Source organism: Typopeltis vanoorti, chromosome 2, assembly GCF_054136105.1.
Source record: "Typopeltis vanoorti isolate ZY-2024b chromosome 2, IOZ_Tvanoo_1.0, whole genome shotgun sequence".
NCBI classification, from domain to species: domain Eukaryota; kingdom Metazoa; phylum Arthropoda; class Arachnida; order Uropygi; family Thelyphonidae; genus Typopeltis; species Typopeltis vanoorti.
This window is the reverse complement of record NC_143550.1, coordinates 56,960,665-56,978,607: the sequence shown is the minus strand read 5'-3', so window position 1 is coordinate 56,978,607 and position 17,943 is coordinate 56,960,665. Positions and strand designations below refer to the sequence as shown.

The 17,943-nt window shown below is 37.3% G+C and overlaps 1 protein-coding gene across 4 annotated transcripts in view; it reads right to left on the bottom strand.

The window, feature by feature from the left end:
• LOC150109059 (uncharacterized) overlaps nt 1–17,943 on the bottom strand; it is a 278,607-nt gene that overhangs the window by 13,817 nt on the left and 246,847 nt on the right. For all 4 annotated transcript variants that reach the window (XM_090411446.1, XM_090411462.1, XM_090411471.1 and 1 more), the window contains exon 7: nt 10,884–11,008. In XM_090411446.1, coding sequence (XP_090267572.1) covers nt 10,884–11,008 — 125 coding nt within the window. The remainder of the gene's footprint in view (nt 1–10,883; nt 11,009–17,943) is intronic.

Sequence of the window (17,943 nt, the reverse complement as noted above, 5' to 3'; positions counted from 1 at the left end):
AGTGCTCCAGGGCCTCTCTCTCATTGTTTGGGGCCCTTAAATTGGCCCTAATTTTTGGGGCCCCCCAGCTGGATAGGACTGCACGGATGTGCCCATGCAATAATAATAATAATAATAATGTCTTAAATCAAAAACTTTGTTGGAACTTGATCAGGTTGAATTAGGTTGAAAGTAGGTCTGATACATCTTGTCTGATGACATTGGGGTGAATTTAGGACTCCCTATCAAAGATAATCAGGATATCCTTCATAGGAATCATGTGATGAGAAGGGAATAGCATATTTTCATTAAGTGAAGATTAAAAATTCTATCTCTGTGCCTTTATGTTCCTCACAGGGAGTAGGCAACATTTCATAATCCTAACATTTTTTGGAAATAGCTGGGAAATGGATGGCAGTGAGTCTCCATCTTTATCAATCAAAGTGAAGATTAGTTCAAGCTCTATCCGGTATGTACAGACGATAACATGAGAATATTAAAGACAACTCTGCTGCCATCTTTGTGTTCCTAGTCCTAAAGTAGTACATATTTTCATTAACTTCATCATCAACTAAAGTAGTATATGTTTAAAGGGAGGAGGTGACTTTTTGCGAAAAAAATTATTATTCTATGTACCTGTACTAAAGACAAACTATCTCAGGATCCAGTTGTAGGAAATGTTTCTCTAGATGATAACTAAAATCAAATCAATAATACTTTTTCTGTTGTCAATACAGGTCCACAGAAATTACTGCAATATTACACAAGCAATCTAAAGAAAGACAATTGATTATGACAAGTCTAATTATTTTATGAAGAGATCACAAAGGAAGGAAATTGTGATAGCAGCTATGATGCAATTTATTTTTCTTGAGGACTCAGGATTGTCCTAAACTTGTCAGTCAATTTTTTAGTTTAAATCCATGTTTCACTTCCATATGTCATGACCAGAAATATACAACTGTTGAACATTGTTCTTTAGCAGATTGGGATGTCTTCTTTGAGTGCCTCACAGTGTTTTCAAAAGGATACCACCAAGTTAAATTAATGGATATTAATTTAACTTGGCTGTTACTGTATCAATTTCCCAGTCTTCAATATGCCATTTTTTAAAGTTCTGCTGAGATGCCTAAAAGAACAATGTCTCAACAAATTGCAGGTGATTTAGTTCTGTCCCATTTAGTGTATAATTCTTCTATTATAATTTTTTTCCCCAGTTTCTTGAGTTTTTAGAGCTTCTAAACTAGCTAATATTGAGATTAAATGAAATTCCTTTTCAAAATCAATAAAGGTTTTGGGTTTTGGTAATCTTTTGCCTTTCTAAGGATTGGCCTTATTATATATACATGGTTAATCAAGTTGTAGCTTTTTTTGGAAACTTGCTTGTTCTGGAGGTTGGCAAAAATCTATTTTTCGTTTTGTTTTGTTTTTCTTTCTTTCTTTCTTTTTTTTTTTTTTTTTGTATTCTGTTAGTAATGATTTTTGTAAAAAAAAAAAAAAAAATTGTATACTATTAATAGGATGCTCAATAGGTGGCAATTTTCAATATCCTCTATATCTTCCTTTTTAAAAACTATAATAAGAAATTCCAGCCACCATTTTGGTATTCACTTTAGTCTTATGCATGATGTAAATTAATAAACTTACATGTGTAATAATAAATGCATTTTTGTAATGCAATTACATGCATTTATGTAATGTCGTATTTTAGTAGTCTTGCATGCAAAATATTATTATTATTACCCCAAGACCTCATGGAGTTAGACTCATCTGGGAGGTCCTTTTATCTGACACACAGCTCATCATACTGTGTCTTAGACACACCCAAACTCCTTGCAAACACCACACTCTCAGGCAAGGCATTCCAATCATTTACAACTCTGCATGAAAAAAAACCTGCTTCTCACTCCATTACTCACACCCTCTTTATACAGTTTCCAGGGATGACCTCAGTCAAATCTCCCCTGATCTCCCACTATTTTCTGTAGAACTTCTCCAGCAATGATCCTATAACAACCCCTTACTAACTTGTAGGTCACTATCATATCTCCCCTCTTCCTCCTGTCCACCAGACTCTGCAAATTACATCTTCTCAATCTTTCCTCATACTCGACATTCCAGAGGTTAGAAACTACCTTAGTCAGTCGCCCTTGGACCCTTTCCAACATCTCTTCATCCTTCTGAAAACCAGGTGACCAAATCTGGGCACAATAGTCCATGTGTGGCCTCCCTACTTCTACAAGTCAGTGTCCTCTGCATCATTCCCAGAAGCCTTTGTGTTGTGTTCACAATTTTGGCTATGTGTCCCCTAAATTTCAGATGCTTATCCACTATCACTCCTAGATCTCTTATTTCCTCCACCTCCAACAATATATCCTCACCAAGCATAAATTCTGCATCCCATCTTTGTTTTCCAAATTTTAAAACCTTACATTTCGCAACATTGAACTGACATTCCCATTTCCATGCCCAATCACTCAATTTATTCAAGTCTTCTTGTAGGGCCACAACATCTTCTCTACTCTTCATGGTTCATCCCAACTGTGCATCATCCTCAAACAACTGAATATCTCCATCAAAATCTTCACCAATATCATTTAATATACAAGTTAAACAGTAATGGCCCTAAAACAGACCACTGAGGCACTCCACTAGTGACTTTCCATTTCCTGGATATCGCTTCCCCATACACAACTTGTTGATACCTATCAGATAGCCAGTCTCCAATCCAATGCACTAATCCAATATCCAACCCCATCTGCTCTAGTTTGACTGTCAACGTATCATGAGGTAATCTATTAAAAGCCTTTGCAAAATCCAAGTATATTACTGTGTATCCTTCTCCTCTGTCCAAGGAAGCAGTCACTTTATTGTAATACGTAAGCAGATTACTGAAACACGACCTCCCTTTAGCAAATCCATGCTGTCCATCAAAGATAATACCATTGTTGTCAACCCAATTCTGGATCCTAGTTCTCACAAGCTTCTCCAACAACTTAACCACAATACCTAACACACAGATAGGCCTACAGTTTCATGCTTGAGTTCAATCACCTCCTTTATGAAGTGGCACAAACTTGCCCTCCTTCCACTCCTCAGGAACTTGACAGAGTGTAAGACTCTTATTAAAAAAATATGTCAAGGCAGGTGTCAACTCCTTGGCACATTCCTTCAGAATACGTGGTGATATATTATCAAGTCCCACAGCCTTATTAACATCTAGTTTGTTCAACTCCCCATACACCTCTTCAGTGGCGTATTTTATAGGACTGATGCAGTGGAAAATTTAGGTCCGCAGAAAGTGCCGCCCCTCATATTTAATGAACATGTTGATTTACATATCGTAAATTTGTAATATACAGGGTGTTCGGGATAAATTTGACAGTTTCGTAAGGAAAAAGAAAATCTTCTTTGTATCTATTAAATTTAATGAATTGACAAAAAAACATTACAGGCAGAGTTAATTACAATACTATCAACAAGATTTACTCAAAATAACCACCATTAGCATCGATCACAGCTTCAATTCTGCTTCGGAACCTCGAACAAGCTGATGCTACAGTCTCCCTGGGAAGGGCCGCAAAAACTGTTTTAATTTTATCCATTAACTGGGCTTTTGTATTACTGGAAGTGCGATTGGTGTCTTTTTCAACTGCGCCCCATACAAAATAATCCATGGGGTTAAGGTCTGGGGAGTTTGGAGGCCAAACATTTGGACTGGTGAAGTCGTAGAAATTTTCAGACAACCATTTTTGACTTTTCCCAGAGGTGTGGCAAGGGGCCGAATCCTGCTGCCATACATACGGCCTACCATTGGCTACCCTTGTTATCCAGGGCTTGACTACAGTTAGCAACTCCATGAACAAAGCCCGAATTCCAATGCCAGGGTTCTTCAACACCTGTTCCTGCAGATTTGCGAGGAATTCTGCTGTACGAACGCAATCAGATCGTCTGCTAGGGATCTTTCTTCTTGCTACATCCTCGTAGTCACCATTGCAAGTCTCTAGTTCATGCCTGATTGTTTTTACTGTATTCAGGGAGCATTGGGCAGCAGTCGTAATATCCTTATTTTGATGGCGGGCACGAATCATCATGATACAAGTTATTCTCTTCCATGATTCAGGTGGGTTCCAGCTATCCATCCTTTCTGACATCTTGTATATGAATGAAGAAGGGTCCAAACTTTTAAATGAAGAGAAGTGTGTGTTAATACATGTAACTTACGGAAAAATATAATTAATTATAAATATGTCAAATTTATCCCGAACACCCTGTAAATAACTATATATATATATATATATATATATATTATGACTCACCCAAAATGTCCTAAAATATTCTACGTCTTGCCGCTCACTCGGTGAAGGTATTTATCACGTCCTTGTAGTCCAGTGCCCTTGCAATATCGCTCTCAATTTGTAGAACTACCAAGTTGCTGAGCCTTTCTTGTCATAGTTGTTCTATGGTAGTCCTTCAACCTTTTGAGGGCAGAAAACGATCGTTCAGCTGAGCAATTGGTTGCCATCTTACACAGAAAAATCGTAACACCAGTGTCCAGATTGGGGTATATATACACTGTAGGGCTTCCTGTCGAATTTTCTGTGAAAGTTGTAGGAATGTATTTATTTCTAGGCCATTTGATTTTAGATGCGCTCTGTTTACAAATTCAGATTCAATATCAGTCGAAAAGTGTTCTTGAAGTTTTTTTGCCCCTTTTATGATGTCCTTTTCACATATCACATGCATTGTTGTGAGAAACCAGAACTCCTTCGAGAGGTTTTTATACAACACTTCTGTTTGATTTATTTCAAATGAGAGCCTGTGCAAAATTGTGTAGTAAGTTGTACTCGTCTTCATTTTCGTTACTTTCATCTGCGCTGTCATCAAAAAACCTGTTGGACTTTTTCTTCCTCTTTTTCTCTTCCTCATACAAGTCAACTCCACTAAGCTTTTTCCCCTGTTCTTCATAGGATTCATAGAGAAACTCTAGTTCTTTGAAATATTTTTTGAGGGACCCGTAAAGTCCACACACCATTCCTATATCAATGTTTACACTTTGTAATTTCTTGCTTGTGGCATTCATTCTTGCGAGAATATCACCCCATAGGCAGGTCATGATCCCAACCTCCAGTGACTGAAGTTGCTGTAGAATCCCACTTGCTTCACATTGCGTAACTTTCTTCTGGGTGGTGTCATTTTCAATTTCGGACAAAGTGGAAATTATTTCCTTCCATCCCTCACGAAGACTCCGACAGGCATCATCATGAGCTGACCAACGAGTAGGCGAAGGACGTTTGATTACTTTTGCAGAAGTCTTCAGGTTCTTTCTTAGAACAACACTTCACCAATGTGTTGAAGATGTGAAAAATAAGTACATTTTCTGAAGGACATCAAAAAATGTGGAAGAGTACCGACAGGATTCGGCAGCGTAGGTACCAATTAGAGACAGAGAATGTCCAGCGCACGGTGTGAATTCTGCCAATGGATTTATTTCAAGAATTCTTGCTTGCAGTCCTGTGTACTTGCCTGACATGTTACTAGCATTATCATATGCCTGCCCTCTGCAATTTGCTACATCAATTCCAAGCTCGTTTAGTGAAGTCAAAACCGCCTCTTGTAACTCTTCAAATTTGTGACTTACGTTAGGAATGAAACACAAGAAACGCTCCACAGGAGTTCCATGTTCTTTCTCATATCGTACATTGAAGGACAGCTGACCTACATGAGACAAGTCTGGTGTTGAGCCAACATTTATGGAATAGTACTTAGCTATTTTAAGTTCTTCCACAATAAATCTGATTACTTTCTCACCCATTATTTTAATAAGTTCCTCATACGTGGGCAAAGGAAAGATAGGAAACGAAACCTTTTCCTTTTTTTCCGCTTTTGGCAATGTGCTCAGCAAGAAAGGCATCAAATTCACAAATTAACTCTAGACACATCATTACATTTCTATTATGCACAGAACCGAAAATGTCATCCTTTCCCCTCAAAGCAAGTCCTCTATTGGCCAATGTTTTCACAACTACAACCACTCGTTTTAACACCGCCTTCCAGTACTTAATTTCTTCTTCCGGTTGCTGAGTTATTCGTAAGTCAATTCTCCCTGCAAGATTTGCTCTTTGTTTCAGAGCTATCAGACAGTTCATATGACTAGTTGCTTTCTCGTGATGACTCACTTGTGCTTCTGCAATTTCCCAGTCATTAAATCCACTGACAAAGTGACTATCGTCAGCTCCCCCTCCACCAAAAAAGGGGACAAGGCACACAGAAGATCTTTCTGGTACTAGGAGAGTAAACAAGAAAATCTCTTATTATTATTTTGCCATTAATCAGATTCCTCTCAATGAGTTTCTTAGAAACATGTCTTACTTTGTCAGGATAAGTTCTTTGTGATTTTGAAAGATCACTGTCTAAATTTTGTGGAAACCCGTTAACTGTGATATACTTGCGTGTTACGTCATTTAGAATCCACTCAGCTGATTCATTACTCACTATCACCTGTGCTATCAAATTGTTGGGATTTGTTGTAGGCACATCATTTGAAACAGATTCAATTTCTGTCTCCTCAACCACTTCTTGTTCTTTTTCCAAATCACAATTACTATTAGCAGATATCGATGCAAAAAAACTGTCCACTTTTCTTGTCTTTGATACTACTTCGTTAATTTTCGCTTCCTTTTCTTTTCTCCTCCTCTCATATTCACTACCACTAAGTCGCTTTCTACCGTCACTCATGTTTTAAAATTTAAATAGTAATTTAAAAGATGCAGGAAGTATCGGAATGATTTACACAATTTATAACTTTTTAAAAGCAAAACAATAAAACAGTATTACCTCCACTCTGATGGCAACATATGACAAGCGCACTGAAAACTCTGAAAATAATTTCAGATTTAGCACGTCCTAACTGCCACAAATACATCAGCATACTGAACTAAAGAGTTGAAGGAAATGCAACAATTAACAATCTTAATTTGAATTCAAAATAATAAAGAAGGAAAAGTTGTTACAGTTAGTAAGAATAATACCGACACAAAATTAATTAGCATCAATCCAGGGACAGCTCGTGCATAGGCACTACTGCAGCACTCCTCATTTTTCTCAATATATAAATATATTTATTAATTTATTTATATTTGCTTGAAATATTTAATTTTATCATCAACAATCCTATACAATTCTATTATTATCGTGATTTTATTTTTAAGTAATTTTGAATTATACTAAACTGTATAATTGTATCGATAATAACAAATATTTTTTTATGTCTAATTTTTTTTTTTAATTTTTACCGTAATTTTGATATTTTATCCAAACACGTATACACTGACTGTACTTACAGTGTGTATATATATTTCGAAAGTTGCAGCACCCTACGATTTCAAGCCACGAGCCACCAATGCATCAATCTCTCCCGACCGTGATCCCTATTGTCTTTGTGGTCCAGTTACTGAGTATATGCGGCATATAAGTTACATGTTATAATTACAAAAATGAGAACCTGGAAATTTCCGCTGCCCCCTCAAAATTTGCCGCTCTAGGCCTGGGCCTATACCTAAATACGCCACTGCACCTCTTGCTCACTTACAGTCAATCTCTCCTCCCCATCATCAACTGCTCTCAATCTCTCCTTGAAGTCACATTCACAAGATTGAAAGACCTTTATGAACTGCTCATTAAGTATCCCCACCACACATTCCGCAACAGCTGTCTTTATACCATTTTCTCCAATCAATGCCATCCTTTCATAATCATTCTTTCTTTTGCTGGCTACATATCGAAAGAACTCCTTAGGATTCTTTTTGGCTTCATTAGCTAACTGCTGTTCATACTTCACTTTAGCTACCCTCCCAAACCAAATCACTCGCCTTGCCTGGTCTTTGTAAACCTCATGGAATTGGTTATTTCCACTTCTCTTATACTGCCTCCATAATATCCTTTTTCTCTGTATCGCATGCTTAATCTCTTTATTCATCCATCTCACACCTACCTTATTTAACCTTCTCACCCTTGGAATACATTTAGATATTGCATCTACTAGATAGTTTTTGAAAATCCCCCAAGCTGCATTGATTTCTTTTCCAGCTAACTTCTCATTCCATGCTACACCCTCTTCATAATCACCCCCCCCCCCTTGTAGTTCCACATGTACCCTTTTCTCACAGAGGTCCTCACACTGCTGGCAACCACCCAAGTAATCACCTCATGGTCACTCTCACCAATTGGTGGATGATTTGACACCTCGTTTATAATAACATCCTCTGATGAGATGACCAATTCCAAGACTCTCAATCCTCGCGTGCCCTCTGTTACATACTGTCTGAGGTAGTTATCCCTCAAAAACTCAAGAAACTCATTTTCTTTACTTCCAGTTGCTATCTCATCATTCCAGTCTATATTACCATAATTAAAATCGCCCATAATGATCACCTTTTTCTTATTAGCTTTTCTAATTTGATCATACATTTCATTATCACCACCATCCACATTACCTGGTCTATAACAACATCCAACCAAGTATTTGATTCCATTCACCTCTATCTCACACCATACTGCCTCAAAACCACTGGCCCTATTTCCCTCTTGCATCTCTACTTTGTATGGACATAACTCTTTCTCTATCATCAACAGCACTCCCTCGCCCTTTTTACCCCTTCTAGCCTCACGAAACACATCACACCCTTCCATCTCTATTCCTGTCAGGATGTCGTCCTTTTCCAACCATGTCTCACTTATTCCAACAATCTTTGGTTGAACAGATGCAATTAGTGCAACCATTTCATCTGCCTTGTTTCTTATACTTCTAGCATTTGTATACAAACACAACAGCTCGTTTCTGGATCTACAGCTAGTTCCACTGATACCACTCAGATGTGATCTCTCCATGCTCAACTGAGGCCATTTCCCTTTCTGCTTATTTATTTTAGAATCCTCTTCAATTCCAACTGTTTCCTCTTGATCCCAGGTCATCCCAATCCTTTCCTGTCTACAGATGCTCTCACATCCTCTTGGAGCATCCACCTTTCTCACGCTGTGTATCCTTGTCCACCCTGAGCCTCCCCGTTTCCCTGTTCTCTCTCATGCCACTCACTTCCCCATTCATAACCACCTCTTCAATCTCTCCTGCTCTTGCACATCACTTCCCACTTGATCTGATTCATTCTCTCTCCTCCTCTACTTTCCAGCAGCAGTCTCTCCAAGTGACTCACACCATAACCACTCAAATGCAGTGCATCGCTCCCATACAGTTCACTTTGTCCTTCAAACTCATTCCACACATTAACAAACTGTACTCCCCTCTCCTCACACATTTCAGTCAACATTATTATTATTATTATTATTTGACACCTCCAGGGAGTCCCAAAGACTCATCGAGGGAGGACACAGTCCACCAACTACACCAACGCCATCTATCGCCAACCACCACCACTAGTTTTTCCACAGACAATCACAAACATCCATGCCCATGGTGGGATTCGAACCCACAGCCTTTTGGCTGGAGAGCAGATACACTAACCACTCGACATAATCCTTGCTCTCCATCTCATCTCACCAGTCATACCTAGACAACATGCTTACTACCCTTCCTGTCACACTATTCTCTTTTATCCTTCTAAGCAGCCTCCTGATATCTATTCTGATGTGTTATATAAATTTCTGTTCTCTAAAATTTCGGTAATAGATATTGTATTTAATAGTATTACAGAAACTGAAATGTTGTGCCCACATTCCCTTTAAAAGAAATGTTATTATTTCCAGCCTATCATTAAAGAAAAGATTAAATCTTCTTTCACTTATTATTATTTCGGTATTCAAACTACATTCTTCAACCTTTGTTACACTGATAATATATCAATTATTTGGCTTCTCTGTTTGTTTATAAAGGATGTGTGTTGAGGATGGGGGGGGGGAAGGGGAATGGATCAAATGGGATCCTTTCCTCCCACTGTAACATATGACTTGCTACCCAAAAGTTTGGGAAATTTTAACAGCATGCATGAACCAGTTGTAGTACAGTCTTCTGCTATAATGGGTGAGCAGTACCTTTGTGAATCAGTATACCAATAGGGAATTTTGCATTCTTGGATTATGTGCATTTTTGTAATGTCACGATTTAGTGGTTTGGCAATTTCTTCTCCAAATGAAATAGTGGATTTTAAAGAGCAAAGAATCTGTATCAATTTTACTTCAAACCTCAAAAAAAAAAAAAACTGCTGCAGAACCTTACTGAATGTTTAAGGAAACATTTGGAAGCCAAATTCACTGTAGATGAAAAAAGTGTGTCAAGTTTGCAGAAATAAATTCAATGCTGATCAATTTTTTTTTTGACATCCAAGGCATTGTCCACGAGGAATTCCACTCCCCACCCCATGTCAAACTGTCAATGGCAAGTTTTATTGTGAGGTTTTGAAGCTAAGGGAGAACATTCGGCACAAACATCCTGACAATTGGAAGAACAAAGACTGGGCCCACACATTAGTTACTGTTTGACAGTTTCTAGCTTCCAAAAACACAGCAGACATTTCTCCATCTCCTTATCGGCCTGACCTTTCCTCCCGTGATTTTTTTCCTCTTCCCCAAGATGAAATTCTGGCTGAAACAGCATCATTTTGACATGATGCAAAATTGCAGGAAGTGCTAAACACAGTCACACTTGAAGACTTCCAGTGATGCGTGGAATTATGGAAAAAGCCTCTGGATAGCTGCATACATGCTCAAGGGAAATTCTTTGAAGGTGATGGTGGAAACTAAAAAGTGTTAGGAGTATTTTTTTTTTATGGTTAAATTCCCTGAAATTTTGGGTAGTACCTCATATATCATATTTAGTGAAACAAATTAATTAAAATACATATAATAGAGAAAACAATATTTGTGAAATTCACATTATTAACTGTACTTACTGTAAATGTTTGTTTAAAAGCTGACCTTTTCTTTTCTATGAAATCCATTGGTGGATAATTTTGTCTTTGAAAGAACAGCTCTGTCATCCATAAAACTACATATTCGTCACCATCTAGGTCACCACCTGAATATTCAAGAATTATTTACATCGTGTGAATTAACATTTCATTTTTATAGGAAAGATAAAATATAGTTTACATTATCATCGCTTAACATCATGTGAACTCGTGATCTCAAGTGTGGATAATTTATTATATTAACAAAACATAATTATAAACTGTTCATTTTTGGTCTAAGCTGTTAAAAACTGAGAACTTTTATTGTTAAAAGACCATAAGATTTAATGATTACAAATACAAAGAGCCAACAAGTTTCACTAGCCACTGTCTAGCATTTTCAAGGCTGTACTGGTGTGAAAACAAATGCATCAAGTTACATGAAACATACACTTTAGTAACTGTTAGGCCGTTACATTTGATAATTCGTGTTTGATGGCGTGCATGCGTTCGAATGCTTCAGTCATAATCTGGTACATGACCACGTGTTGTGTAGATTTTCGCATATTGTAGTTCTGTTGAGCTGAGAGAATTGATGAGATATTTCCATATGTCATTAAGAATAACACCTTGATTTCTATTTAAATTATTGCCTGTGCATAGAACCACTGCTACTTCTTTGAAAGTTCTGTAGTCATTCTCGATGCAAGACATAAAACTGTTTTTCCAATCTATAACGTGATTTGATGTTGAGAAATGATGAGTTAAACCAGATGCGATGATTCTATTGTGATTGACATCCCCCCACGTGTTCCCTCTGTCTTATTTCAAAACTTCTAGAGGTCTGTCCAATGTGAGAAAGGCCACACGTGCATGGAATTTCATATACTCCAGGAAACTTTCCCCTCTTTGAAGAAAGGTACCTCATCTTTGGAAGATCTTCAAACTTGCCTGATCGTGGTAGTTGGTTTAAAAATCACTCTGATGTTATGAGCTTTTAACATTCTTGCCAATTTTGTGGAAACTGAATTAATATATGGAATGACAGCTGTGGACACATATTGGGACTCCATTCCACATTGTTGGGTGTTGTCTTTAAAAAGCAATTTGTTTAAATGTTAGAAGGCTATCCATTCAGAGATAAAGTGTTAGCTATTTGTGACAGTTCTCTCTGTACATCTCCTTCTTTCGAAATAGACTTTAAGGCTCCATTACGGAGCATATGAATGATGCTATGTTTTTGTGATCTATGATGGTTAGACGAATAATAAGGTTAGACAGACCTCTAGAAGTTTTGAAATAAGACAGAAGGAACACGTGGGGGATGTCAATCACAATAGAATCATCACATCTGGTTTAGCTCATCATTTCTCAACATCAAATCACGTTATAGATTGGAAAAACAGTTCGATGTCTTACATCGAGAATGACTACAGAACTTTCAAAGAAGCAGCAGTGGTGCTATGCACAGGCAATAATTTAAATAGAAATCAAGGTGTTATTCTTAAAGACATATGGAAATATCTCATCAATTCTCTCAGCTCAACAGAACTGCAACATGCGAAAAACTACACAACACATGGTCATGTACCAGATTCTGACTGAAGCATTAGAACACATGCACGCCATCAAACACGAATTATCAAATGTAACGGCCTAACAGTTACTAAAGTGTATGTTTTCATGTAACTTGATGCATTTGTTTTCACACTAGTACAGCCTTGAAAATGCTAGACAGTGGCTAGTGAAACTTGTTGGCTCTTTGTATTTGTAATCATTAAATCTTATGGTCTTTTAACAATTGTTGTATCTTTTTCTTGTCTTTTATATTTATACAACGTTTGTATTTTATTCAATCTTTTCTAACCTAAGCCTCCTTCAATAATAATCCTACCGGCTGTGCCATTTATGTTGTATCTGCTTTTTTCTCAAATACAACTACTTTAACCTTTTACTGTATCTCCTTGATACACTCTATCAGGTAACACGTGGTACCTCTGAGGGACAATGGAATTTCCTCGAGATCGAGGCAGTACCAGAGTATCAGAGTGTCTGAGATTTACCCCTCTTAAAACGCCAAGAAATTTATTTGTTTTGCTGCACACCACTTAGCGCTATTAGATTAATTAATATTAACAACCAAGAGGTAATCTCAGGACAGTACTTACTGATACCAATTAACTCTGCAGACGTGACCAAAATTTACTCTTTTCAAATATCCCACATAGGTTCGCATTAATATTTTTTATAAGCGGTGCATCGGATTCCAGAAATCACAGAAAGTCTTTGTTAGAATCAAAAGCAAGGTTTATTATACTCAAAGGTTGATACACATAAGAACACTAAATTAAATCCCATCTTAAGGGAGTTTCAGACAAGGTATATAAAATTCAAACACTACTGTTACACATATAAATTAATATAAGTAGCTTCGCTAATGCGTTATTTATGTACTATTTTCACAATCAATCTAAGGCTCCGTAGCTCTGTCAGACTACACAAGATAACATTCATATCTTTCACAATCTCTTAATATTATGTCAATTCTTTACTCTAAACATATCCTTAATTTCACTTAATATAATGGCAAACTTAAACACAACGACAGATAATAAACATAATTTCAATATCCTTCTTAAGTCCTAGCAATATAATCTTATCCAATATCATTAATGTTCCTTTTCCATAACATGTTAACTTGGCATATATTCTGTTAAACACAAATAAAGTTTACTTATCTTCGCCTTTGGTTCTTTAGAGCTCCAGAGGTTCACAGGAAACTGGCCTTCTGTGGACTTGCCAGACTTCGTTCCTTCCACGGAGAACACGGCCGCCAAGACCGTAGCTGCCTATCGGAACCCGTCCTCCGACATCGAGAACATTCGCGCCCCCACGCCACCACACAAAAACGAACACCAGGAAATCCAGGGAGAAAAAAGGCCTTGTTTCAGGGTCGCATGACCCTTATATTTCCCTCCTATTTCTCAGCGTTTCTCGCCCCTTTCGGTGTCCAGCGAACTACTACGTCATAGCGTCCATTGTCTACCCTGCTTGTTGCATGTACGCAGACGTGAGAGTCGCTCCATCGTGTTACGACCTTTGAACTTGACTCCCCCCCCCAACTGTTGAATTTGTGCTTACATTTTATAATCCCTTTGCACAGGTTAATTTCTAAAGCTCTGGTAATGTTTTACATTTTCAATACTAAATTAATCACGTTCGTGAATGGCACAAAATATACACTTATTTAGTCTTTTCATAACAGAACATACTTAGTTTATATATACATAATGCTTATTCTACACTTAGAGGCAATTTATTATATTCATCTCATTCTTTTGTTTGGAAAAGCATGTTAGACTGTGATAAGATAGGAATACTTAATTATCCACTCTATCACAATCTAACACAATAAAAGTTCTCAGTTAAAACATAATTATTATTATCACCACTCTTTCATGGTTTCAAAACATTCATCACACAAGGTCCCGACTATCACACATGAAGTTCATCAAAAGGGCTTTAAACTCATTTGATGTTTCTGCACTCACTATATTCTCAGACAATCACTATCTCATCACTTGCTTGCAGGTGGCAATACGCAGGTTCATTGCATGAAGAATGGGTGTGCAAGTTCTCCTTATACAGATGCTCTTATAGTTTCTCTATTGCTTCATATGGCTTCTCTATTTCTTCTTCCTATTGTTCTCTCTCTTTTTCCCCTCCATACAGCCTTCTTACTTCTGGATGTCAAATCCTTTATCATTGCCATTATCCAATGTGATGATTTCACATCTTTAGCAATGTAATCAATCATACAAGGTCTATTCAGATCCTCCAATAAAACCACAATATCTGCTTTATTTCTCATTGTTATCCCAAACTTTACATCATCTGCAAACAGCTGTACATCTCTCTAGTTAAGGCTCTCCTAATATCATTAGGAGAGCCTCATAATAATAATAAGGTGTCCAGTAATGATAATATTTTAATAATACTGGTGTCCAAAAGCTATGGGTGAATTACATTTTTACCTGTATTAAAAAAAAACAATTCATGAATACGGCCAAATGTGAACATAAATTTATTGCCAGAATACTAATAAATTATATTACACACAAAATGTGTTATAAATTTTGTACAAATTAAATTGCAATAAGTTTTTGACAAAAGTTACAAATTTCCTAAGGATGTAAGTTAAGGAATTAATGTACAGTGCTTAAGGAAAACTATGCAGAGAGACATTTCAGTATGGAATATGTCCACCCCAAACTGTGATGCAGCTCTTACAATGATTAGCACAAGTACTTCAGGAGTTTTTGTTTTCTGGAGGGGAACTGTGAGCAGCAATGCATCTCCCTATTGCATCCCAAACATGTTCTATGGGATTGCGATCTGGGGAACATGCTGGACACTCAATTTGATTAATATCCTTGGTCTCCAGAAGTATCTCCAGTGCTCGTGTATGATGTGTAGCAGTGTCATCCATAAAAATGAATTCTTTACCTACAACACCACGGAACAATCGAACATGACATTGAAGAACTTTGTTGCAATATCATTCATCGGTCAGTCTACTTGTAGCTAAGTGCATCCATTAAGCATAATGCCTCCCCCCCCCCACACACACACCATGACCTCAGTACGGCAGTATCTATCCCTTTCAAAAGTCAAGATTGTATTTGTTGCAGTGAAGCACAGTAGTTTTCTTCCATTGGATTCTGTGCAAGGTTTCCAAGGTCACTGTCCATACTTATGATGACAGAGGTATTTCTTAAGTTCTAGGCAGATGCCTAGAACTTAAGAAAGTTTAAAAAATTTGTAAACACCTGCAACAGAGAAAGGGGAGACAAAGGATCCTTGGGAGAGCGGATGAGAGCAGCCATTTTCAGATTCAGATGAGGTTTAAATGTAGTTCAGAGATTGCACTTTTTTTAGAGTTCTGGCTATTTTTTCTGAGGTGCCCCAGATATAAGGAACAATGATAGCATTGCTACAGTCTGCACATTAAGAGGGATATGAGAAGACAGGAGGAACAATTAATTTGTTGATCTTTTTGGCATTGTAACCATTTGACAAGAAGGTCTAGTGAATAAAGGAGAGTTGAGTTGTAAGTAAAGCCTGAGCAGAACAGAGATTGGAATTTCTATTGACAAGGGTTTTGATAACACACTGTTGAGAGGGGAAGATGATTGAAAAATTTTTGTATATATCATAATACATCTACCTATTTGGGTGGGTTTTCTGTAAACTGAGAAAAAAGGGTGCCATTGAGAAGATGTGTGATTACAGTATCTAGACAATAATAGTGTGCCTTTTCTAGATACTCTAATCATGTCTTCCCATTGAATTATTGTGCCCAGATTTGGTCAGTAGGATATCAAGGGAATAAATTAACCTTGGAGAGGGTGCAAAAGCAGATAACAAAAATAATACCGGGACTGTAAAATGTTGGCTATGAGGACATGCAGACTGCAGAGTTTGGTCAACAGAAGGAGAGGTGATATGATTGAGACATTTAAACTGCTGAGAGTAGTTAAAGGTCGAAACTGGAGAGTTTTTTTGAAGGGTAGATCAAAAAGAAGGAGCAAAGACAAGGGGCCATCACTGGAAATTACAAATGGAAGGGGTGAATAAGAGTGTGAGGAGTGGCTTTTTTGCATGGAGGATGGGTGGACTTGGAATGCATTGCCTACTAGGGTAGTGGAATCACAAACAGTGAATGAGTTTAAGAAATTGTATGATAGACTTTGTCATTCAAGATGAGCCTCCCACAATTCTAATGACTCCATCTGCCTGAATAATAATAATAAATAATAATAATAGTAATTCTCATGCAAATGAAACTCTCTGATTCCAATCTTTGAGTTTCTTATTCGGTTTAAAAACAATGTGGGATCTAATATCCCCTTAATTTAATTAATGTTTATATTGCCAAAATGAAGCCTGTTGGCTCTTTATATTTAAGTAACTTAATGGGTGTGCACCTTTTGGACAACTTGTATAGCAGAGTATATAAGTTCTTTTCGCTATACCCTTTGGTATTGATTGCTCTAGCTACTCACTGATGAAGCCTCAATAAAGGCTGAAACCGGTCTGGGTAGTGACCTCCCACCATAACGTAATAACAGCATACATTTCCTAGGAAATGTGTTTTTACATTATGGAAAATACCAAGAATAACGATCAGAACTTTACCCACTTTTGCAACGAGCTGCCCGTGTTTGTACTACATTCTACTTGCATTTATCTCACGCTAGTATTCGCCGATACTTTTATAGTTTTTTATACTATAGTCGGCATGAAACTCTGATTCCAATCTTTGAGTTTCTTATTCGGTTTTAAAACAATGTGGGATCTATTATCCCCTTAATTTAATGTTTATATCGCCGAAATTAAGCCTGTTGGCTCTTTATATTTAAGTAATAATAATAGTAATATGCTATCATTGTTCCTTACATCCAGGACACCTCACAAAAAAATAGCCAGAACTCTAAAAAGTACAGTCTCTGCACTGTATTCAAACCTCATCTGAAGCTAGTTGCCCTCATAAGCTCTCCCAAGGATCCTCTAAGTCCTCTCTCTCTTCCAAATGTTTACAAAGTCCATTGTTCTTGCAACTTATCATATTATGGTCACACTAGGAGATCTGCTAACATCTGCCTAGAACATGAGAAATAAATACATCTGCCATCAAAAGCACGGACAGCGACCATGCTTTGGAAACCTTGCACAGAATCCAATGGAAGAAAACTACTACGACAAATACAACCTTCAAAGACTTTTTTTAGAATCAACAGCTGATTTTAAAAGCAACCAAATCGTAATAAATATTGTTGTATTAAACCTCCCAAATTTGGGAAACTTTAATTCTTAGGCCTCCCACCCAACAGCTAAGGCTAGCCAACATCACCCATAGAGGTTGCTGCTCATAGGACTTGAGGCTTTCAGTCTAATTTTTTCCACTTATTGTTTTGTGCATTTCTGTGTGTATTTTTGCAATTTTAATATTGTTTTTCTGACAATGTCTCAGTTACTGAGATGAAATGCATGATTGATTAAA